Raw genomic sequence first — 24,098 nt, 5'->3', positions numbered from 1 at the left:
CAGGTTTCTGAAAGTTCAAATTTTCTAAGTGTTCAACAAAAAGAAAAGTTGAAAACAGACTGTTTGAGCTACATGGCTTTTATTAACAGGCTTTTAATTGACCTGAATGTTTCTTTTCTTCCTCAGGTGGTCTTATTCAGGAAAGGTTTAGCCAAAAGGATTTAAACAGCAAAATCATACTTTATGTCATCAATACATCACAGGAAGTGAATTCAGACAGCTTGGAGTTTCAAGTCACAGATGCCAGTGGAAACTCCGCGGTGCCCCAGAGGTAGTTCCGACCCTGGGTGGTGCACTGGGTGCGCCACTCCCCCCACCCCCTGGGCGAAGGAACATGTGCCAGGCTTGAAGCTGTGTATATGCAAATATAGCTATGACTCAAACTGCCTTTTCCTTTGTTGAAGAGTAGAGAAGGTTTCTTCCGCTCACGGAGGTGAAATACAAAGGGCTAGCTCCAGGTTAGGCTGAGGCTCAGTTCTCAAGGGCCTTGGGGGTCTTGCAGGACAGTATAATGGAGTTCACTCTAAATGGCAGCTGGACATTTTGAGATCTGAGATAGCTGGGTGCTGAGGGACAGGACTTGCTTCATGTACATAGTTCTGCACCTGGAGGTCATTCGTGCCGTGTACTGACAGCAACACTTTTTTCACAAGCTTGAGATCACGATGGAAGAGATACTCTCAAGCAGTAAAAGCTATGAGAGCCATACTTCCAGGAAAGAGCACTGAAAGAAGCTGAAGGGCACACAGCATCTTCTCTGTCATCCAAAATTTGTATTAGGCATATTATCAAAATTTCCTTGTGAAATATGATAAGCCTCACACACAAAAATTAGAGGCTGGCGTATCCTTCAAACTGCTTTAACAATAAAGGCCAAAAGTGGGAGCAGCTCTATAGCAAGGGCAATGTTTTTCTTTGTATCTGAAAATAAGACTGAATGTTCAACCAATTTATTCAATCAGAAGCAACTGAGAAAAATAACTAAGGCTATTTAGGCTATTTTCCTGTGCTAAACTGGCTACTCACAAACCGGGACTGATGGCGGGGGAGGGCGTCCCTGCACAGGGGAGAGGGGATGGGGACACAGCGGAGCTGGAGACAGCGTTTCAGCAGTTATGCGCTGTGCCAAAAGATGTCCCCATACACAAACACACCTGAATACAGCCAGCCCGAGCAATTCCCAGCTGCACTGGGCCAGCTCACAGATGCACAGATATTAAAAGCACCATTATAAAGCCACCACTCCTCGTGGGGAAGTGTGGCTTCTTGTATATAAATAGCAATGTGTAACATAGCTGTATGAAGAGAACAAAGAGAAGGCACTTTTTCTATGGAAAATGGGAGTTTCTAGGGAGTAGAAATTGTCTGTTACTCGCACTGAACCTCAGAATGAAGTGGGACTTGGCTTTTAAGGAAAAAATAATTCTTTTAATATTGCATTTAACAGCCTGTGAGACATTATTTTTTTAAAAAACAGTGTATCACCTAATGGTCACTGGTTCAAAGTACGAGTCTGATTTGCATGTTGATATTATTAAAATTGAATCCCAGCTTTTACCTGAATGCTGCTGGACTACATCTGGCACATGCATCCTCTTAAGCAAAAATAAAGCAAATCTAAATGGGTTGCCCACAAAGTCATTGTTACATGATATAGGAGGACAGGAAGAAACTTCCACTGGTGTTTGAGCTAGTCAGCCCTGATAGGTTTACAAGTTTGTTTTAGAAGCATTCACATTGTTTTGTAGGCAGCACAGCTCATTTTCCTTCTTTCTGCTCTCTTTCATTCCTCTCTGACTTTCACTAATTTTTATCACAGCTTTTAAAAGGGTGAGATCTTTATTGGCTACTCTGTGCAGTCCTCCAGGGTTCATTCACACCCCTTATAAACAATTCTAAAATCCAGTGTACGAGACACTCAGACTCAGCCACTTCTATGGCTGAAGAGTGAAATACAGAGTATTAAAGTAAGGGGAATGGGGAGGGCACTCGCATAGAGACAGAGAAGTCCTGAGTGTGTCCTACGCACTGTAGGAGGAGGGTTAGAGGGCAGATGAAAGAAGGTGGGAGAAAAGGAGGATATTGCAGAAAAATACTGGGGAGTGAAAGTTAAAATAAAACTGTAGCATTAAAGAGAACAAGGAAGAAACAGTGATAGCTTGTCTCGGCCTGTTTGGTGTTATGGACAAATCCTGCTCATCTCAAATCTCAAAGTTGCTGCAGACCCCCTCTGGTTCTGCAACAAGGTTCAGGCTTGGTTTGGGTTAGACCAGGGCTTGACTGGAAGATTTATTAACCACCTCCCCCTCTTCCTAATCAGCCAAATCACACCAAAGTGTTGATCTGGAAACACAGACTTGGTATGTGTATTGGCTAAATCAGCAGGCAGGGGAAAGATAGCTCCTCACTGAACCCCGGAACAGCATGGGCTGGGGGTAGCAGGGGAAGTGGCTTTGCTTCACACGGGCTTTCCTTCCTCTCCCCCACACAGGCTGGAGCTGCGATGGTCTCGGATTGAAATGCAACAGACTGAATATGAAGTGTGTGAGAGTGTGGGAGTGGTGTCTCTGAAAATCACCAGAGCGGGACATTCTGCAGAGTCTGCCTTTATAGCTGTGGAGGTAAAGCTAAAAGCCAAGCTCCTAACTGGAAACTTGGAGCCCATTAATTTCTGCCTCAGACTTTAAAGGCATTTCAGTAATCAGCAAAAAGGCCATACAATTCAAACCAGACTCGCCAGGACACTGTCCTTGCTAGTACAGATGGTTGAAAAATTGCTGGCAAGACTTTCAGAGTTTTAAGTAGAAATGCTGATGAACCAAACCTGGAATATTTTGGAGTAGTATTTCAGTTTTGATGACCTTCTGTGACAGAGCAGGCAGTTTCCTCTGGTGCTATGCTCAGAAGTGAGTTTCCGGAATTTGCCACTTTGAAATCCAGGCTTTTGGCAACCTGGGGCCTTGAGACTTCTCTCCCTACTCAGGCTGGAAAAGCCCAGGAGCTATGGAAGCTTCAACTCCACAGTCATGGCAGCTTCCCTCATTTCTCTCTGCACTGCCATCAACCCAGAAAAAAGCCAAAAGGAACCCTCTATATCTTCAGTAATGGCCTCTGTCTTACATAAAAATGTATCGTTCTAATTTTTTAAAACAGGTTTTGTACAATTTGCCTTCACAAATTTTAGCCTTCCTTGTAAGGGTTGGCATGTCTTTTTTGAAGCTCCATGGAGAGGCACACAGTAGCTTTAGCACACAGCAGAATGCAGTGGTTTGATGAAACAGGTCACAGCTTGGCATTTACTATTTGATTTCTTCTCAGGTCAATGGAGTATCTGCTGTGGTGGGAAAAGACTTTACAGTGAATCCCTCCAAGCTTGTTCAGTTTGATCCAGGTATGAACCAGCACACCGAATAATTTTAAAATTAACTCACCGATTTTGAAAGTTTAAACTTTCATTTTGGAGAGTGAAACCTATTACGTATCTGTAGCTATAGGAGCTGAATAGGATTAAAGACATTTGGGCTTATTTTCTAGAAGCACAGTGGACTTCCTTTGTGAATTAATATCCTTGAGATACTAATGGATGAGATGGAATACGGTCCCTTTACATCAGTTAAAATATCAGAGGTGCTGAAATGATTTCTCCTAATCTCCCTGCACCTAGGCTGAGAAGGACTCATCCTGAGCTGTGAGATGCTTTAAAGATCTCAGGCATAATATTTAAAGCCCAGGATGGTGGTCAAATTTAGGCATAACTGAGTACAGCTTAAGTTATGCAAGATATCCGAGACAAGAAGGGTGCAAAAGAACCTGAAAATTGTCAAACCTCATCTCCGTTTGCACTGTAACCATAACAGCAGCCTGACCTTGGCTGAGGCTGTAAATAGCAAGAAATGGTAACTGTATTATCAAAAGTAGCTTGACTTTTTTTGCTGGAGGAGAATCAATAGTAAAAATGAATACAAATGTGAAGATGCTGAAAGTAAGCTTCCTCTGTTCTGCACAATTTATTATTGTTATGCTTTGGTTTTCTACCTGGGTTTAGAGAGTTTCAGTCCAGGTCAGAGTTTCACAATTTACCATTCAGAAATTCAGCTTCACCTGAAAAACTTGCTTTTACTCAGATAAAAGGGGAATTTCATCTGGGAATGAAAACCCATTTGCTATCATAATCACTTCCTTTGAATATGCAAGACCAAGTTTTTTTGGAACACATCCTGTTGGCATAGGCCAGAACATATTTGAGTTTAGAAAATGGAGGTCCACACAGGCCTCCCAGGATGTCACCTGCAACACTGGCAGAGGTTATCCCAAGACTGTCACCAGTAAGGTTTCAATGGCAGAAAGTCACGGTGACTACAGAGGATACAAAATACATTATCTGTGAGTGGCTGAAATAAATAGTATGTATTTGATGGTAAAAATGTGTTTGAAAAACAGATATGGGGAATACAACGTCAGTTCCAGCCAAAGCCTGGAGATTTTTACTTTAGGACTTAAGCTTTTTACTTTGAAAAAAAGGCATTGTATGCCACAGAGATTTTGTAACACTGCATCCTATGGATGGATTCATATATACATCAGCTTTGCTTGGCTGTCCCATAGGAAAAATTGTAGCTTTAAGTTCAGAGTTACAAATCTGATTATTTGGGAAATTTGCCACTACAGTCCACCTTGAGAAAGGCAAATTTTGTGTGAAGGTGTGGAATCAGCAACTGCTGGTTAATTTTCAGAGGTGGGTGAAGGAGGACATCCAGCAGACAGCAGTAAAAAAACCCACCTGGGCAGAAAGGTGGAAATTCACCTTAATTTCCAGTGTTTCTGGAACATACATTTCAGAACACATGTTTATGAAACATCTGAAACCAATGATCCACTCTCTGAGACCCTTTAACTAGCAATAGCGGTGGGGTTTTTAGTTTGAAATTAGAAGATGGAAGATCTGAGGGATCAGTGTAAAAAGCCCTTCATACTGTGCTGACCCAGGATTCCAGCTCTCTTTCCTCTAATGTACCATACAGTCAAGCTTATCAGCCTCTGGAGTGAAATAGCTGAAGATCACTGTAAAGACATTTTTAGTGCAAGGACCTTTGATATAATTTTCCTTTTCTGCTGGTCCATGGAGATTTTTCAAGCATGGGACAGTTTGGAGTTGCTGTTGTTGTCTTTCTGAATGTGGTGTAAAGTCACAGGCAAATTAACTGTGAACGTAGATAGGAGACATGCACACTGTTCCCCTTTTCTGGGCAGCTTCTCAGTTAAGCCAGCTGAGCTCCTTCACACAGTCTTTTTTGGGTGGCTCTCTTCAAAAGGCCTTTGGTTAGGCTTAGTCTTAGAGAAGGACCCCCTGAACTATTACATTCAAGGCACCAGCTTCTTAGTTTTTAATTCAAGACATTTGGTATTTATTAATTAGAAGTATTTATTAATTATTTAGTAAGGCTGATAGGTCTGTTTTAAAAACAAACCTCAGCTATGCTAATTGACTGGACTGATTAGTACCTTAGGCTGCAATCCAAAAATTATAATGGAAAGGAGCAGAAGATGACCCTATTCAAGTTTTGGGTCTGTTTGTACTGACAGCTTCTCTTAGCTAGAGGATTCGTACTGGAAAGGAGCAAGAAAATAGAAAATAGAGCAAAGAAAATGGAGAAAATGCAGTGTCATAAGGATGTAGAGATTTTTTCTGACGTTGTTGCACATGTCCCTTTAATACTTATTTTGGATATTTACACCGACTTCATGATGCAGAAACAGCTCCCAAGATGTTTTGTTGACAGCAATGTGTATGTTGAGATCTGCTTCTGCCCTGCTGCCTCTGACTTTTCCTGAACAAATTTTATAGTCTTTCAGGTAATAATGAGCCCAGTCCTTTATCCTGGAATGATCGTTTCTCATTCCCATAATGCAAGCCTGAACTTATCCAGTAAAGACAAGCAACCAAGTAAAAAATTTTGTAATCAAGTATAAAATTTGCCTAAAAGATTGTACTTCAATCTAACATAGTCTTTGATCCATTTGCAGGTATTTTAAGTAACTGGTCCATCTCTAAAATTAAGTTTTCAAGATAAAAAGCGTATGATACATTTTCTCTTGAAAATTGCAATGGAAGTCCTAAATCCATGTATTTTGTAGTGTCATCTTGCACATCTACAGCAGCTTTTTGTTACAGTGTGTGCACTTGAACTGAATCACTGCCTAGGAACAGATTCAAACATGATGTTATTTGGGAGAACAGCAGGAGTCTAGTCAGTTGGTAGGAGTACAATAGCATACACCAGCTACTCCATTCTAGTGGCAGACATGTTAATTAATATATTTCTTTGACACCCTGATTGATTGAAATAGCACTTAAAGAGTAATTAAAATGTTTATTTCTGTTAGGAATGTCAACCAAGACATGGAATATAGCAATTACCTATGACGGATTAGAGGAAGATGATGAAGTCTTTGAAGTAATTCTGAACTCCCCTGTGAATGCTATTCTTGGCACCCGGACAAAAACTGTAGTGAAAATTTTGGACTCAAAAGGAGGTATTTTCTCTTTTGATCTGCATCATTAAGAAGGTGGGACAATCTTGGCTGAGTAGCTACTTATTTTCAACCACAAGTTGTTCCTAACACTCATCTTCAGATCAAAATGCTTAATTTCACTTCAGAGAAAACGGGCTTGTCTGTTGCAGACCCTTTATTCTCTCACACAACCATATGCATCCTCTTAGGAAACACAGCATGGAGAAAGCAACAAGTACAAAATAAGAAGGTTTCAAGGAAATAAACCACTTTTCATAACAGCACTAGTTCAGTTCTTGTTTATTAAAGTAGGAAAAAAAATGGGTTTAGGTCCATTAGCATTTTTTCCCCAGTTATTGTTTAACAGTTGTTATACATCACTGAAAAAGATTTATTTTCCGCTCAAGATAGAAACCTAACAACTAAATCCAGCTCTTAGCAATACATCTTCTAATGCTTGACAGAGTCCACAGCATTACAGCAGGCAGCAGTGATCATTACAGTGTTGAGGCTTTTACGTCTGCATTATTATTGTGTTTTTCAGTGATCAGATGGGGTGTGCCTAAAATCACACCAAAAAAGAAGCAACTGTAGAAAAACAGAAATAACTAGCATACCAGCTGTGTCCTCTGAAAGCAGAAGAGTGGGGTTTTTTTACTTCTGGTGCTTAATGAAACAATATTTTAAATACTTGTATTTAAATTATATGAATTAGGCTTCATTTTACAAAAAAATCCTTTTAAAATTGCACATCTGTTTTCCCTTTAACATTCAATATGTAAATCAGCAGTAAATTGACATAAAGTGTTTGTAGAAACAATAGTGTCCTGGATTTCTGAAGAGAAAATTGTCTGGGCGTGATGGAAGTATTGCCAATGTTAGTTAAAGATACCTGTCTATCCATGACCAAAACCAGCACTCCAAACCCCAGTCTATACATGAAAACAGGTATTTTTGGCAGACATTTTTGCTGAAATTCTGATCTGTGGGTAGACAGGTGCATATGAAAAACTTATGTATAAAAACATAAGATGTACAGGTAGTAGCTGCAGTCATAGTCACAGCAAACCCCACAAATGAGAATGACTGAACGAACAGCAAATCAACCACATCAAGTGAAAGAATCATCCAACTTAATGACAAGCTGTTTATATGCCCATGTCAGCGTGACCAGTTTTCTGCTCATGCAGTTAGAACTGACCATCTGCCATTTTTTATGCTTTCAGGTCAGTGCAGCTATTCCCATTCTTCTGGCCAAAGCAAGCACGACTTCTGGAGGAGAGGCATGCTGTTTCCACTTTCCTCAGGCTCCTCATCACCTTCCAGGCCTGGCAATGCTCCCTTGGAAGGGATCCCACCGTCTCCCTCCAAAGGGATGAAAGAGCATGGAGGGGACCTGTGGCAGGGACACAGCTTGGCGAATTGGTCCAGGACCAGGCTGAGAGTTACTGGAAATGGCAGAATAGTAAGACGCTTCTGTGGTGCAGTGAATTTATTGGGATGTGATATCTTTATTTAGTTATCATATTTCTGTAGTGATTCTACTTGATCATGCAATAACCATAAATTACCTGAGTTTGCTTTGAGTCAGGTTTGAGAACTATTTAAAAATATTGCAAGGAAAAAAAAAATAAAGTCCAGATTCTGAAGATCCATATGTGCAGGAGAGGAAGAAAAGTAGAGCTGGGGGAGGAAACATGCATCAAGCAACTTCAGCAATTATGCAGCTTCTAATCTTGTCTAAATTATGGGTCAGCTGGAAGAAAGAAGTCACTGGAGCCAGGCAAATATATACAATCTGTGCATCTGGTGCCGAAGTTTTAAAGCTGAAAATACCGTTAGCTTAAACATGGAACAGTTACTTAAAATTTGCCCATTGATTTTCCTGCTTAAGCTATACTGGTTTAGCTAGGTGGTTTAGTAACAGTCTGCTACTGTGATCTTAAAAATTAATGGAATCTGTTTATAAACACACTTGTAATGTGAATTTTAATGGTTGTTTTCAGAGGTGATCATTTTCCATTCTGAAAGAACTAAACCCAAGATATGTTCTACAAGTTTTGTAATCTAGATCTCATAGTAAATCTTGCATAAAGTGTTTTTGTTTCTATAATTCATGAATATGCCCACCTTATTCTGCTATTCTACCTTTTTCAGGTTCATCCTTCATCTGTATTCAGAAATGGAACTGATGTGGTTTTCCAAGTAAGAGTATTATGAGTAATGCTCAGACATTTGTATGATTTCTTTCTGATTCTGTTCTTTCCAGGCTTTATCACTCTTAATAATTCATTATGATCAATATTTCATTTTTCTAAGTATCTTTCTTTGGTGTCACTTTCCCTTGATTTGCAACACTTTGTATTTTTTTTATTTTCTTGAGTTTATTTAAGAGTTGCTTGTATGTGCTAACCCTCTCTTTTCCCTCTCCTGTTGTCCTTGTGTGTCTAACGCTATAAAACAAAGTATCACAGTATGATATCACTCAAAATAGAGGATGACACCTCATCAGCTAAAGCAAACAAGAAAGCTCAAGTGTCAGTAATTAACCAAGCACAGCCACAGATAAATGTCGTCTCCTCTAGGAAGACGGAAGTCCCACAAGCTGATAAGGTAGAACCGGCATCTGAACCAAACTCAAGACATCAGGTATGAAACCTTTTGTCTCATAGGCGTTTTCACCATCTGTTTTCAGTCATGCTGTTTTCCAAAATGATTTAACACCTCTGAGATCTAAAGCCTAACCCTTCCTACTCCAAAGCTGAGTGTAACCAATACACAGATAAATTAACAACAGCCCTTAAAGAGTTTTCATGGCATAAAGTTTTAATATAAGGCCTATTTAAAGTTTCATGTAGCTGCTTTGTTTTGTGTAATTATTTTCCTTCAAATGTTTAAATGACATTTCACTTTCCAGGACTTTTATGTTTTTCCAAAGGCCTGTACACCAGATTTAAAGGGGCTCTTGCATTATGAAGAAAGCACTCAAAAGTTATTTCAGTGTGATGGGATAATATGGAAATTCTGGAATTCCCAAGGCAAGGTAAAAATGTCACCATAAGTATGCATCTAAATCAGAGCATGAGGTCTAGAATGAGCGAGAATCTCAAGCAAAGGACCTTCCTGTCACAACTACTGACTTGTTGCACACAGACCACAGGAGACAGAAAACGGTGTCCAAAGTAATGTGATCTTGTAAGAGGATTTTTGGAACTGAAACCTGGTGCCACCTTTAAAGCTACTCATATGTGTCACATTTAAAGCCTACTCATGTGGGCTCCTCTAGCAGGCATTTATTTCTTTATATTTTTTAAGCAATGCTATAACTTCATTGTTACATACCAAAATTCATGTTCAATTTAATTCTGGCGAGGTCATAAGCCATAAGCAGCACCTCCAGCCTTCAGCCTGATTATTAACACACTGACGTAGTTCACTGTGGGCAGGAGTCTGTTTTGTCTTTTATTTTAGGAGGTAAGCCTGAAGAAATGTCCCTCTGGATGGAGTCATCATGAGGGCAGCTGCTACTTCCTGGTGGTGAATCACAAGGTCACCTGGAACACTGCTGCTCGTGCTTGCAGAGAACAGTAAGAGACTTCTCAGACCCAATGTGTTTGCTGTGACTGCTGTTGCCCTCAGCTGAATGCTGCTGTCAAGGCAGAGTTTATGCACATAAGCTCCATTTTGGTTGTGATGCACACCTCCCCAAAAAACCAGAACAAGACCTGGGATTCAGACCCAGTGGCAGATAGATATTATTAGTGTCGTAACGGTAGCGATGCTACCCTGTTCACAACATGAATTCCCAAAGCTGTCCACGTGTAGTGAGGATGCTTTTCTAATGGGAGAATAGTTTGGGAGAAAGGAAATAGAGAGCAAAGACTCAGTATTTCATCCTTTCTGACCCACCACTTCCTTTGCTCTACCTTCACTTGATATAGCAACAGCAAAATGTTGCCAGCTCCTGCATGCCTCACCATAATAACAGTTGTATCAAAGTAGGAGAGAAATTGAAAATCTGCCAGTCTTGCTCTTTGGAGGCCTGCTTTGTGGTTTTGGTCTTAGGAGTGGTAGCTTAGGACTGGAAGAAATGCAGGCCATGGTAACATGGAGTTTGCCCTGGGAGCATGCATATTCTGTACCTTGTGTTGAGCTGTGAGCACTGGGTTGAAGACCAAGCTGAACAACAGGAGGGGCTTTAACAGGCCTTTCCATTACTCCATGAAATTAAATTTGAAACAGGGAAGAACTGGAGATGAACGAAACAGAATACACTCCATTACATTAATACAACCATGCTTAGTGGTTGAAGGACATGCAGGAAACATGGACAAGCGGGCATAACAAACCTTGATTTCTTCCACTCAGTTATGCCAGATTATGTTGTCTTGGTAACACACAAAAGGAAAGTCTTCATTCTAATACCTCCCTGCTGATGGAAGTTATTCATTAAAATGTAGATGCTACCTTCTTTTGTGAGATCACTACAAATTTCACATTGTTAATTTGTTTATTCAGAATTTCAGGTCCTGAAATGGTTTTCTATCACCTGTTTTTATTTTGTTACTTATCCAAACAAAGCTCTAAGTTCTGAATATTCTAATATTTTCTTTCTGAAGGCTTCAACATTCAGTTGATCCCTTGGGAGCACATATCACTCTGCTGGGAGGTGTTCTCAATTTCCTAGAAGTGTGCCCCTGCTGACCTGTATTATTTGTAGGCAGCAACTTCTTGCCAAAGCTGTAAAGTGCAATATAGATGTTAAATTGAATAACTGTAAGCTGTGTAACAGTAAATTAATGACAGTGTTAAAGACCTACACAAAAAACAAGGTACGTCACTGAATCCAAAACCAAATGAATCCTAGGGCAGTGATGATTCAATTAATGTCAGACTGCCACAGACTGAAGAAGCTTTATCCTAGTAAATGGAGTTCTGCTGACCTCCATCTGGAACTGATTACAGAAGTACAACCACAGGCACACACTTAGATGTGGTACAAGAAGATAACAATGAGTTTTATTTTGTGCTTTTGCCCAGCTCATCCCTGGCAAGTTATTAATCATTCTATTAATCACAAGTTGGCATTTAAATAGCTGATATTTTCAACAAGGAAATAAAATCAGTATGGATGTCAATCTGCAGTTTTTAAATATATCAAACAAACATTAGACGTTAAATGAAAAGATTAGAATTGACTTGCAGTAAATCAGGCAATTTCACTGAGAAATAAGAATGATTTTTATTATTACAAAAATGGCATTATCTTAAATAATTTTCTTTCTAGACTTTTTCTATTATAAAGAACAGGAAAAAAAGCACAAGCATTGTTAAAGTTGTTTCAGTAACAATCTCCAACTAACCAACCTCCTAACCTTGTAGAGAAAACAGTTATCCTGAGATGATGGACTTGAGACCAAGCTATACAAAAAAAGATGTGGACAGGCTGGTGAGGGTCCAGAGAAGGGCCAAAAACATGATCAAAGGACTAGGAACCCTGGCATACGAGGAAAGGCCAAGAGAACTGGGTTTGTCCAGCCTTGAGAAAAGAAGGCTTAGGGGAGCCCTTATCACCATGTTCCAGTATTTAAAGGGTGGCCACAAAGAAGATGGCAACTCCCTTTTTACAAGGAGTCACATGGAAAAGATGAGGGGTAACGGGCAGCAATTATTCCTGGGGAGATTCCAATTGGACACAAGAGGAAAATTTTTTGCAGTGAAAACAATCAGCCGTTGAAATGATCTCCCCAGGGAAGTGGTGGATTCCCCAACATTGGACATTTAAGATTTGGCTGGACAGGGTGCTGGGCCATCTTGTCTAGACTCTGCTTTTGCAGGAAAGGTTGGACCAGATGATCCTTGAGGTACCTTCCAACCTGGTATTCTATGACTATATGGTTCTATTCCATCAAAGCAATGCTATCAACTTATTGTGGAAGCAACTGTTGTCTGGACATTACTGTATGTACATGGGCTTATGCAAACCTGTTTGGGCTGCTAATGAGCTTTGACATACATTGCATCCATTTGTCACAGGTGGCATATCAACCTTTTCTTCAATTTCCATGTGTAGCAATAGAAACAGACACAAAAACGTGCTCCTCTTGAGAGAAGTTGCTGTATGCCATGGTGATAGTACGGGTGGAAAAAATCTCAGCTAATTGCTGTGAAAGTCTTGCACCATTTCTAACCCTTCTCCAAAACATTGAAAGAAAGGTGGTTTAAGAACTCATTTCTCTGGCTTTGTTTAGTATGCATGAAGAGGCCCTTGGCAACATGAAGAGAAGCATCTGGGGGATATTACGGCTGAGTGACCCCACAGCAGCCTGATTTAGCAGCAATTTTGGTGATTTATGTTCCAGTTCTTGTTTATCCCATAGGAAAATGTCCTCCCCAAGGGTCAGTGCAGCAGGGCTCACTCACATGTGAGATGGTTTCACTGCTGCCACCGAAGGGACTCCACTGGATAGACAGAACCCACAGTTGCCTCTTTTGCTTTGTCAGTCAGATTATACTTTCATCAACATTTAGTTAGAGCTTAAATATGGTCAGATTTCAGATTCTTCACTTCCAGCTTTGTGAGGCAGGGTCTATTATTTTGTTTAGTGTTCGTACATGTGATCTCAGTCCCTGGGAATCATGGGCAGAACCCCCTCTAAAATTATAGGTTAGATCCTTCACGATGGCTCATTGTTGCCTAGTGCAAAGCAGGCTGGACCTTGCTGCCCTCCTCTCCTAATGCTGTGCTAGTTCTGTAAGTGACTGGTTTAACTTACATTATTGCTAGTGACTCCAGCACAGGGATTCTGGTACCTAGAGACATTTTAAAGGCCCAGTGCAGCTCGTCTGATTTGCAACTGCCATTCTGGAGGCACAGGGCTCCTGTAAGCTCTGCATCATGTCTGTCAGCCTCATCTGAATGTTTTGAATACCACAAGGTGTTGTAAACAACACTAGACACCTATTTCAAGGCACAGGATTACTCCCTAGGCGGTCAAACAAAAGCCTGGGATAAGCAGAGCCTCTCAGTCACTCTTGCCCACTTCATCATCAATATAGTATGTGGATTTACTACAGCAGTTCAAATTAAATGTCTTCCTGTGCTACAGAAACTTTCCTAGTTAGTCAAATGTGCTTTTGCTGAAGTGAAATTTATCAGAATGGTGCAAACCTCCTTCAAATGTATTTAATAATTAAATGTAAAATCAACAGTCTTTGTGATAAGTGTTTTGCATATAATACTTCAAGATCAATGTCTACTTAAACCTTTCCTTAATTTGGGCAACTGGTCTAAGATGATGGATGCTCTTGACCTTATGACCCCTCCTTTAGAGTCATTTAAGTTAGGAAGTGTTAGATTTACATAACTCCATAACATTATCTGGTTATTTCCTGTGTCTGGCACTCTGCCTAGAGGTACAGTTAGTAATATTATCTTAAGTGGTATGTTCCTTCAGGACTGTTCTTATTTCCCTACATTACATCAAAACCCCTGGCTAGGTATAACAGAATAGTCGTTCTCTCTTCAGTCATGTGTGTTTCTCAGGCTGTATTTAGAAAGCACTCCTATGGAGAAAAGATTAGATAATGTTATAATTATTGCAGTGCTTTCCTCTAACACTGCTGAAGTCTCTCCCTGGTACTTGGATTGAGGTGGAAGTCTGAAACTGTTACTTCTCAGACCACCCCTGTATGTCATAAGCGATACAGCCATTACTAATACTGATGCTTTTTGTTTTCACATTTTTTAAAACAATTGAAACATCAGAAGTAAGCTATGCTTGCTTAAGTGACTTAGCTCCATGGCTTTGTTTTTCCTTAAGCAGAAGCCAGATAAAATGCCCTATTTCAGTTCTGGCTCAGGCAGTAGTGATACCACAGAGACTTCTGGCCAAACCTCTCCTTAGCCCCCAAGTTTGGGCAGTGGCCAGCCACAGCCACTGTGAGGGGAATGGCATCCTGCTGCTGCATCAGTTACTCTGGGAAGTCACCCTGAATTAACTGAGCCTGCTTTCCTGGACCTTTTTGTCTGAGGAAGAAGATGGAGTACAAAACTTCCCAAGAGCTTCTGTCAGTGTAACAGTTCTTGGTTCGCTGCAGATTCGGTGCCTGGTAGACGGGCCCAGAAGTGCGGAAGCATGTCACCCTTGGGACATGCAGGTGAAATTGTCCACAAAACTTTGCCACGGTGAGAAGCACAAGTCAAAGCCTTTGCTGGGAGCTTCTCGGGGTGAAGTTTTAGGAGCCTGTACCATACGGAGGTGCACAATCCTGACCGTTACCAGACAGTTGCTAACTACTTTGTGCTGGGATGGTCTGCTGTTTGTGAAGTCATGATCAATGTTTCTGAGGCCATCCTGCTGCACAACTAACTGAGCACAGATGTCAGCGAGATCCCTTACATTTTGTTCTCTGGCAGCCCCTGAACTTAGGGGGCCCTTGATGGGACCCGTGTTGCTTTGCGGTGCTTGGTCTAGGGCAGCCACGATTACACAGACTGTGTGAGCTAATACTCAGCTGTCCTGCAGGCCTTGGCAGACCCACCATGCAAAGAAGAGCAGAGGGCAAATCCCCTGCTGCTTTGCTTGACTGCAGGGATAATGGGGGAGGTCTTTGCAGCAGGAGCAATCACATCAGCATTACAATGAATTTGCTCCATATCATACCGCGGCGTGCCCAGATTAAGGAACAGTCCAGATTTTCTCCAGTAGGGACTACCTTGAATTCCTCCTGATGTAAAAGTTGACTGCTTCCCTGTTTTGTGTGGTGTTTTATGACATCCACGGGGTCAGTGTTAAAAGAGATACAAGGCAGTTACAGAGCTCCAGGCATGGGTTTCTAACTGGGCAGCAGGCTTGGTGGTGGACTTGCACTTCAAGATCTGTTCATGGTCTCCATAGTGGACTCAAGTCTGGCATACCACTCTTGGGGTCTGGTTGTGGTCCCAGCTCTTAAAGAAGACAGTCTGTACCTCCTTTGGAGAAATACTGACCTTCTGCCTCTGTTATCTGGCAACAATCATAAAATTTGCAAAACAATGCCACTGACTTATTCTGCTGCCAGAAAAGTTTTAAACTCACTTAAAACGTCGTGATGAGCAGTGTTGTTTGCCTGGGCCCTATCAAGCATCACCCAGGATATTCTGGGAGGCTGAAGGGGTTGGCATCATTGTTAGATTGACTGGCAGTCAGAAACATGGGACAACAGAGGCTCAGTATTGAATGGAAGACAACAGCAGACGTGGCATGTAAAAAGGAGATGTGATATCAAGGCAGGCAAAAAGATGGATAAAAAAGGAAGTGGAACCACTGATGGCTGGCGGCTCCTGGCAAATGTGAAGGACGTCATTTGTATCTTAAGACTTCAAGATTTAGCCTCATCAGATTTCTAAATGGCTTAAGAGCAGCCTGCTCATGCTTGCATGCTTAGTACTAGTTGGAAGACTTCACAGTGTCAAGGCTGCTCAGTGGCTAGGGTTCGAATGTCTTCCTCTGGGGATGGCATACTTTAAATACAAACACAGAGCAGAGCTTATGCACTGGCTTCAGTCTGAAATAGTTGGTTAATACACACTGCAACTGCTCTCCATCTGAACTAAATGCACATTCATTGCAGACAACCCAACACCACCTCTTAGAACCACGCTACCACTCTAAGCCAGACCTCTAAATTACATGCACTTGGTTCTGTTTTGAAGCATGGCCCAGGTCTTAACTGTGTTATTCAAAGTTTTAGTTTTGTCACAAAACAATTTTAAAAATACATAGCCAGCTCTACTACCAAATGGGTGAAGCTGTATCTTTCAGTGGCTTAGATTCTATTGTGGGCAGATTACTATTTTAAAGAAAAGAACCTATCCATGATTGTGTCAACAGTTTAAAACACAGTTTGTGAGTATTAAGTATGCATTTCCTGTACACAGTTCTTTCAGTTGCCCAGCTGATTTAATTTTTTGGTTAAAAAATCAGACTAGGTTCCTGTCCAAGTAATCCAGAATTTTAAGAGTTTATCTTCATGTAATTATTCTTTCATGCCAATAAGTAGTGGTCTTCCTGTGAAATGTTATTTATATGCTTCATACTAGGATCTGTGCCCCTTGTTGATAAGTCGATGGGAGCTGTCTGTCACTCTGTGGAATGCTAATCACTCTGTCCTCTCTCCTTGAGCCTAGATACCTGGGGAGTCTAGCAAGCGTGGCTAATGAACAACACATGCAGTGGCTATGGGACTTCAGTGGGAGGAAGCCCTTTTGGATAGGCAAGTATCTCAGCTGCCTGTCCTCTCTGCGTATTACAGTTCCTGCGCACCTTGGAAAGCAGAGACTGCTGCAGCAGCTCAGCACAGTTTCCAAACATTGCATTGGCCTCAACTTTCTGCTGCTTTTATTACTCCAGAGCAAGGCATAAACTGAATGCTGTAATTTACCTGGCTAATTTTATAAGTCTTTATCAAAAAGAGGAGTTCATCGTGTTGCCTATTGCTGGATTGTTTCTTATTTTAACACTGGCTGGTAAAATAAGTCCTGGTGGAGCTCCCTCATCGTTCTTTTTACTGTGACTTTATTTATCTCTGATTTATCTTTTTTCAACTTTACATTAAACAAATATTTATATTACTGCTAATTTAATGATGTCTTCTTGTATCAGAAATCTTGTGAATTAATTAGATGATCAGCTAAAGAATGGTTCATAACATTATTTCAGATTTAGCTATTTCTTATTATGCACCTTACATTAAATGAGAAATGGAAAGAACTCAGATGGACCTTCTCTGTAGCTCCTGATCCCTTTCTGTGAATGATGGCCTTAGCTCATGGACTAGTGTTATTGCTTTCTTCTAACCCTTCTTGTTTCTGCTACATTGTCCATGTTTTAGGTTTTTCCAATTGTGAACTGCAATTTTCAGCTCTTAGTAATATTTTGAGATGGATTTATTAGTTATACTAAATTAACTTTAAAAATTACAGTTAGTTTGGGATCATGTTTAATGGTATAATGATTCTGTAAACCTGAGGGAAACTCCTGTGATAAGAATAAAGACTACAAGACCGTTGTGTCAATTTTCTGATCTTGGTCTCTTCTAGCTAAGAAGACAGGTCATGTCTGAAAATACGCCACCCACGCTGGTCTTAGTAACTCAGAGGCTAAGTGAAAAGACGTGTTTTAGGTTGTATTAATGAACATAATCTAATTTTACAACTGCTAATTTCAACAGTGTAAACAAGGTCTACAAAGATCTCAGGATTTTATTTTCAGAAGGAATCTGAAGGCATCTAAGGCTGCCCAGACTTGAATACGATATTCTGCTTGGCATCTTAAGCATCAAAAGAGAAACCTGGGAGATGATAGACATGCAACAGATGGAAAGAGAGAAAACATTTTAGATAGGCAATAATGCAGAAAAGTGTATTTTCCCTAATTCAGATGGTACTACTTGTGATTCAGATGGCCTTATGAAATATTAAATTACATTTACTTGTATTCTTCCAGATGTTTTTTTTTTTCTTTTAGCACAATATTGTATGCATTTTTCAACAAAGGGACAGAACAGCATGCTTCTGTTGGCATCAGGCTCCAGGAACAATAAAAAATAAACATCACTGATTTGGTCTTACTGATTTCACACAGGCTTGAATGACCAAGTCAATCCTGGACATTGGGAGTGGAATGGAGGAGAACCTGTAACCTACATCAACTGGAGAAGAGGGTCCTACCACTTTCCAAAGAGAGGAAGAAATTGTGTATTGGTGCAGAAGCGAGGAAAATGGCAAGCAACCGACTGTGGGAAGGTCAAACGGAACAGCTATATATGTTCAAGAAGACTGTAAAGAGAGGAGGATCCCTGTGAAAGCATGCGGACATTCATGTTGTTTCAGTTCTATTTATCTGTAGACACGTAAGGGTGTGCAGTTAGAAAACTGTCCTAATTGTCAGCAAGGTTTATTTTACATGCTGCCAGAGGTGCAGATGCATTGAACTTTAATCAAGGAATAGAGGTCAGTTGCAAAGATTAAGTCCAGGTTAACTCTCCCCAAAGACTTCGATCTGTCACTTAGTCCTATGTATTTTTAAACCAAAAACCTAGGCCTGAAGGCTTTCATCACATTTCTATGTAAAAATACTTTTTCTTTTTTTTTTTTTAAAAAAAAGAAAGTAGCGCATCAGTTGATTTGCTTTGTTCTTAGGGAGGGGTTGTGCATTGGCTGTTGCTTTAATTTGTTTGTAATTAAAACTGCAGTTCTACCCTGCAGTCACAAAAAAAAGGAAGACTGCTTGGAGTGGAAGTAAGAGCAGACTCTGCTGGCTAAAAACAGGTCCTCTTGGTAGATGAAGGGGGGGAACATATGATGTCAGGAGACTGGGGCTTTTTCAGTGGTTGCCCTGGTATAACATCTTATGAAAATAACAATGAGAACTTAGTGACAGAGCACCAACAGGAGCAAAGCCTTTCTTTTTCTACCTCCCAAGGCCAGCCTCAGATCCTAATGGATCTGCTCACACAGAGCTACATATTGTTTCACATTCCTAGCCAAAATAATTCAATTTTTTTTGGAGTTGCAGGATGGTGCTGTAATTTTTAGTGTAATTAAGTAACGGCACCTCTGTAAATCTAATATTATCTTGGCATATTCAGTGATACATGAACATCAATAGGATTTATATGTGTCTATAAACCAATGTAATTGTGAGACATATTTTTTACTAAAGCAGATATGGCTTTTGAAAAGTATTAATGTAAGTCTTTATTAGGCATTTGAGGTTTTTAAAAATAATAATTAAAAATCCAGACTTAGTTCTGAGAAATGCTTAAAAACCAGCATTTAATAGCGAAAACCAGCTGCCTGTAACTTAATTTTTACTTATTTTAAATGTATGCAGTTGCAATATTACCATTTCATAACATTACAGCAAATTTATATTCAACCTGTCAAAAATCATCCTTTAGGACATTCTTACTGCCAGCCTTTAAAAAAGTCATAAGCTTCCTAAAAAAACTAAAATAAAATTACAGCTCCTCTCAAGCCCTCCCTCTGCCCACGATGAGTGTGTCACAGTTGGTGTGGCACTGAGTAGGGTGAATTTGCCCTGTATTTTATGAACTCTTATCCCTCTCAATCTGCCTGCCTGCCACCAGCAGCTGATTCTCCCCTTGCCTCCCTCCTATCAGCTTGACTATTCGGCCAGCCTCTGGATCAATTGCATCTGTACAGTGTTTGCACCAGAGGACCAAACTCGCCTTCTGGGGTTCCTCACAGCAATTTCTCAGCCGTGAGAGGGACAGGTGCAGCAGAAACATCTCTCCTCTCTGGGCTGAGGGACACTTGTCTTAAGGATTAATTATCCCTCTTCCTTGCCTTTGGCATGCGTGGGTTATTTAGCCTTCCTCCTTGCCTGTAGCACGTTAAATGAACATGCATGCGTGTAGCTTTCTGAAAGGACTGTTGCAGATAAGCATCAGTGAATTGTAGAATTGTAGAGGAAAAAAATACTGTGGACAGAACCTTCTCACCCTTATTGTTGGTGTCAACAGACATAGACAAAAACAGTTTTAAGATTTCTTTTTTTTGCCCTGAGCTTATAGACACTCTGCTAGACACTAACAGTTTTGCTTAAGGAGTTTTCTAGATCAACACAGATAGGCTAATTTTTTCAAGAATTCCCCAAACCAGTATTTTTCACTGCAAAAAGAATTAGCATCTAAAAAAGCACTCTTGGGATCTCCTGCTGTTACGTTCTGGAATTCCAGGGAAAGTTGACGAAGAGAGCTTACTTAGACATAAACTTTTATTTCTTTAGGGCCTTCTTTTTATAAAAACTGCTGAGTTTATTTGTGCTACCTTGATAAAGCCTGTTGAGACTATTTAAATACCTCTCCTAATTATTTAGTAAATGAATGCCATCAACAGAGAGGGAATTTTGACCAAGGTGCTTGTTACTTGACCAGTAACTAATAAATGACTCGTGTCTAGTCTGAGACAACAGTGATCTCAGAGGTTTTCTTTTGTGAGAAAGGAGATCTTCCCTTTTCTACATTTTGTTTTAACTGCTTTAAAGTGAGTGAAAACTATGAGGATCTCAGTACACAACAGACTGCTAGTTGTGCAAACTGTACGTGTTTACTGGTTTCATTAGATCTAATACAATACACTAATGAAGCTAAAATTCTTATATTGCAGTGCAAGGATATTTCTGCCCTGAAAGACTGCTGAATTGTTTTGCAATACAATGAACTGTTCCAAACACTTATTCATAAATCTTCCATTTTCTGTCCTTAAAAACCAAGTATTTTTCACAGATTTCTACAGCTTTTATTAGAATATTTGAGTTCAAAGAATACAACATACTCAAGTCAGGGAAAGCACAAATAAATCAGTTTTTCTGTTGCCATAGGAAGTTGTTGTCTCTAAGAGGTTTAGTCAAGGAAGAGCCTAAAATCCTGGGAAGTTATTGGGAATTTTTCCAATCTTCACTACTTTTGAATACACTCTGAGTAAACTCAGGGGAAAATCAGTATTCTGAGGATGAGCATCAGCAGGCGAATTTCAAGATGCTGAAAGTAAGCACAAGGAGCATGTAAATTCAGGTGTCCGCCCACAGACGCCACACTTTCTGGTTAAACAAAGGATTTATTTCACCAGAACTTTTAGGAGCAACAGAACCAAGACACAACAGCTTACTGAAAAGAAACCAGTGGTTAGCCTATATTTCTATAAACGGATGGGCAACATGAGTCCTTTGTGTGCCTGTCACTTTAAACCACCTTCTCTCCCTGTCAAGTACCTTTTAAATCTGTTGGCCAATTTCAAACAAATTTGACAGAGAAGCAGTTGACTCAAAGGCAATGGTTACGAAAAAAATGGATAGGCAACTGGCCACATGAGCACTTCTTCCAAACCAAAATACTCTTAAAAAAATTTGTGTTATTATTAACCTCACAGAATTTTTAATCTGAAAAATATTATAAAACTTTTCCAGATCTCTTTTGTACACTCCGGAATTTACTGAATGCCTTCAAGTCTTTATTCACTCATTCTACAATTATAAAACTAGCTTTGAGAGAATGATATATACAATTCAGTGAATACTGTGACTCTACATTATTTACATCACAAGACTGGTGCTGTTAGAATTCTTGTATTCAGAACACTATATTTATTGTGCTGTTTAATTTTGTAATGTGTGTTAATACAAAACTGAAACATATTTTGGTGAATAGGTACTTCTTCAGTTTCATAATCTCGTAAAAGCTTTTTTCCTAGTGATAAAAACTATAGTGTTGGGTGTAGTAGAAATGCACTTATAGTTAAGCATAATATACCTACTGTTTACTCTGTGCGGTTTCTGAATTTTGTTTCTCCTGTATGAGCCTGTTACTGAGTTAATACTATAAGGGCATTTGTGTGATGAGCACACCTTTTTTAAAAGAAAAAATGCTGTTTATGTTGGAAGTTAAATTTAAGAAAAATTACAGATCTGCAAGCAAATAATGCAAGATGATTAAAGGAAGACTGTTAGTCCATAAAATTGCATTTTAATATGATTCTTGATTTAAAGAAGAACATGAAAATGAGGTCATTTTCCCTCAGTAACCTCACTCATCTTCATGGAAGAGATGCAGATGTTAGTTCTCTTCTCATTACCCTTTAAAAAGCTATGCTGCTTGTAACATGGAGAACTCTGCTACTCCAACTCCATTGCTTAACTACTATCCTCTACACAAACTGTATAAGGTTAGAAGACACGAACACAATAGGGTTGGTTTGTTTATTTTTATAGCATTGAGATAATGTATTGTTTTCAGTCAGAAGTAGTCCTAATGATTAGGTATACGGTATATAAGTACTGGATATAAGCACGGTAAGCCAAAGAATACAATTTTATTCATACAGATGAAATTTTCAGATAAGTCTAAATATATTTTTACTTTAATAAAAGAAACCTTATCTGCATCATCTTTCTTGGATTATGTTACAAACATTTCCTTGGTGTTGTCAAACTTCAGTGAATCGCCACTGTTCTCAAATTATTCACGGTAATCTAAGGTAGATGTGACTTCCTGAAGCCTGAAATGTCTCTTTGCCCAGACTCTTTCTCCCCTGTCTCACTGTCCCACAGCTTAACAACTGAAGCAATCAAACAAATTCCTAACATAGCTCCTCACACTGGGTTTAGAATTGGGTACACTCTCAGTTAAACAGTACATATGTGCCAGTACCATTCAGGAGGTGCTTCAGGAGGCAGACACTTGTCCAAAATCCACCAGTGTGAGAATTATAATAGAGAGAAAACCATCCCTTGCATCATGTGTGCATACCTACAGCCATGAGAACATGGGCCAACACACATGAAAGGACACTTACCCTAGCCCTGCTGGACACACATGCGAGCATTTTCAAGTGTGAGCATCTACATTTTGGCAGCAGTCTGAAACTCAATACTGTTCTCATTTCTGTTGCTACAGCACAGAGAAAAGAAACAGAGAAATGTGAACAGGAAGGTGTAAAGGAGTGAAGAAAGAATGCAACAGAGGACTTGAAACTGAATAGCAAAGGGGGGAACTCATGTATCTAAGGCTGAAGGTACAAAACCAAAGAGGTTTATTGTCTGTTCTTTCATATCATACCTTGTAAAAAGCCTTTTGGTATCATAATTATAACTTTCCCATGAGGCCTGTATGTAATCTGTTTTCCTGAAACTCAGTAAAACAAAGACCACAGATGGCTTTCTTTGATAAATGAGTACAATAATTAGAGAATAAACTGCACGGTGCAAATTCATTAGTTCTGAGGTTTTCATATGGGTTCTGTAAAAGATATATCTGGATTCAAGTTTGTCTACATAGGATGTGTTTTTAAAATGATAGGATATTGAATTGGGCTGTAATATATGAAATCCATTTTAATGATTTAATCAATCATGCTATGATGAGACTATTTAGCTCAACAGAAGGCAAGTAATTCAAGCACTGCCTAAGAATTATTTTTAGGCATCAACTGGCAGTGTAACTAATTATTCAGTTTATGTCCATAATGACTGAATAAACTCTGGCTCTGAAACAAATAAATAATACTACTTTGCATTTGCACAGCACTTGTCATCTATAGACCTGACAGTTTTAAAAGGTGGGCAAACATTCATGGTAACTATTTCTAGTGAAAAGAGAATGTCCTGAATAAATGGCTACTATGAAGGCAAATCAAAGCCTGCTTGAAAGACACCGCTGCATTCAGCCACAAGATTTAACAACCAAAACACAGTGAAAACAAGTGCTATGCTTATATGAAAGGGTAATTAGGCAGGAAAACAAGTTTTTATAAAAGATGCAGCATTGCTTTTTGTAGGAATCTGAGATTAGCTGTATTTGGAACATAATGATTATGTGCCCAGTCCAATCTCTGTTGCCAATTATTAGTCTATGCTGTTGATGTCACCACAAAAAGACTTAAAAATACTTACTATTTTTAACTTCAGAACAATTCTCCAAACTTGCTGAGTTTGGAGTCTGAGCTGGGATGCCTTACTGTAATGCAGGCAGGCTCCTGGCTGAGCTGAGAAGCTGAGGATAGATCTGCTAGCTGTGCACAG

The 24,098-nt window shown here is 39.8% G+C and overlaps 1 protein-coding gene across 1 annotated transcript in view; it reads left to right on the top strand.

The window, feature by feature from the left end:
* The window catches only part of FREM1 (FRAS1 related extracellular matrix 1), a 74,703-nt gene extending 52,241 nt beyond the window's left edge, over positions 1-22,462 (top strand). Inside the window, exons 27-37 of the mRNA XM_027807920.2 lie at positions 127-271; positions 2,492-2,621; positions 3,319-3,391; positions 6,385-6,534; positions 7,740-7,978; positions 8,671-8,718; positions 8,980-9,162; positions 9,431-9,556; positions 9,985-10,100; positions 16,685-16,770; positions 18,141-22,462. Coding sequence (XP_027663721.2) covers positions 127-271; positions 2,492-2,621; positions 3,319-3,391; positions 6,385-6,534; positions 7,740-7,978; positions 8,671-8,718; positions 8,980-9,162; positions 9,431-9,556; positions 9,985-10,100; positions 16,685-16,770; positions 18,141-18,340 — 1,496 coding nt within the window. The 3' untranslated portion in view covers positions 18,341-22,462. The remainder of the gene's footprint in view (positions 1-126; positions 272-2,491; positions 2,622-3,318; positions 3,392-6,384; positions 6,535-7,739; positions 7,979-8,670; positions 8,719-8,979; positions 9,163-9,430; positions 9,557-9,984; positions 10,101-16,684; positions 16,771-18,140) is intronic.
* Positions 22,463-24,098: the final 1,636 nt, after the last annotated feature.

The sequence above is a fragment of the Falco cherrug genome, chromosome Z (assembly GCF_023634085.1).
Source record: "Falco cherrug isolate bFalChe1 chromosome Z, bFalChe1.pri, whole genome shotgun sequence".
NCBI classification, from domain to species: domain Eukaryota; kingdom Metazoa; phylum Chordata; class Aves; order Falconiformes; family Falconidae; genus Falco; species Falco cherrug.
The sequence above is the reverse complement of the archived record's forward strand: the minus strand, read 5'-3'. Positions and strand labels throughout refer to the sequence as shown.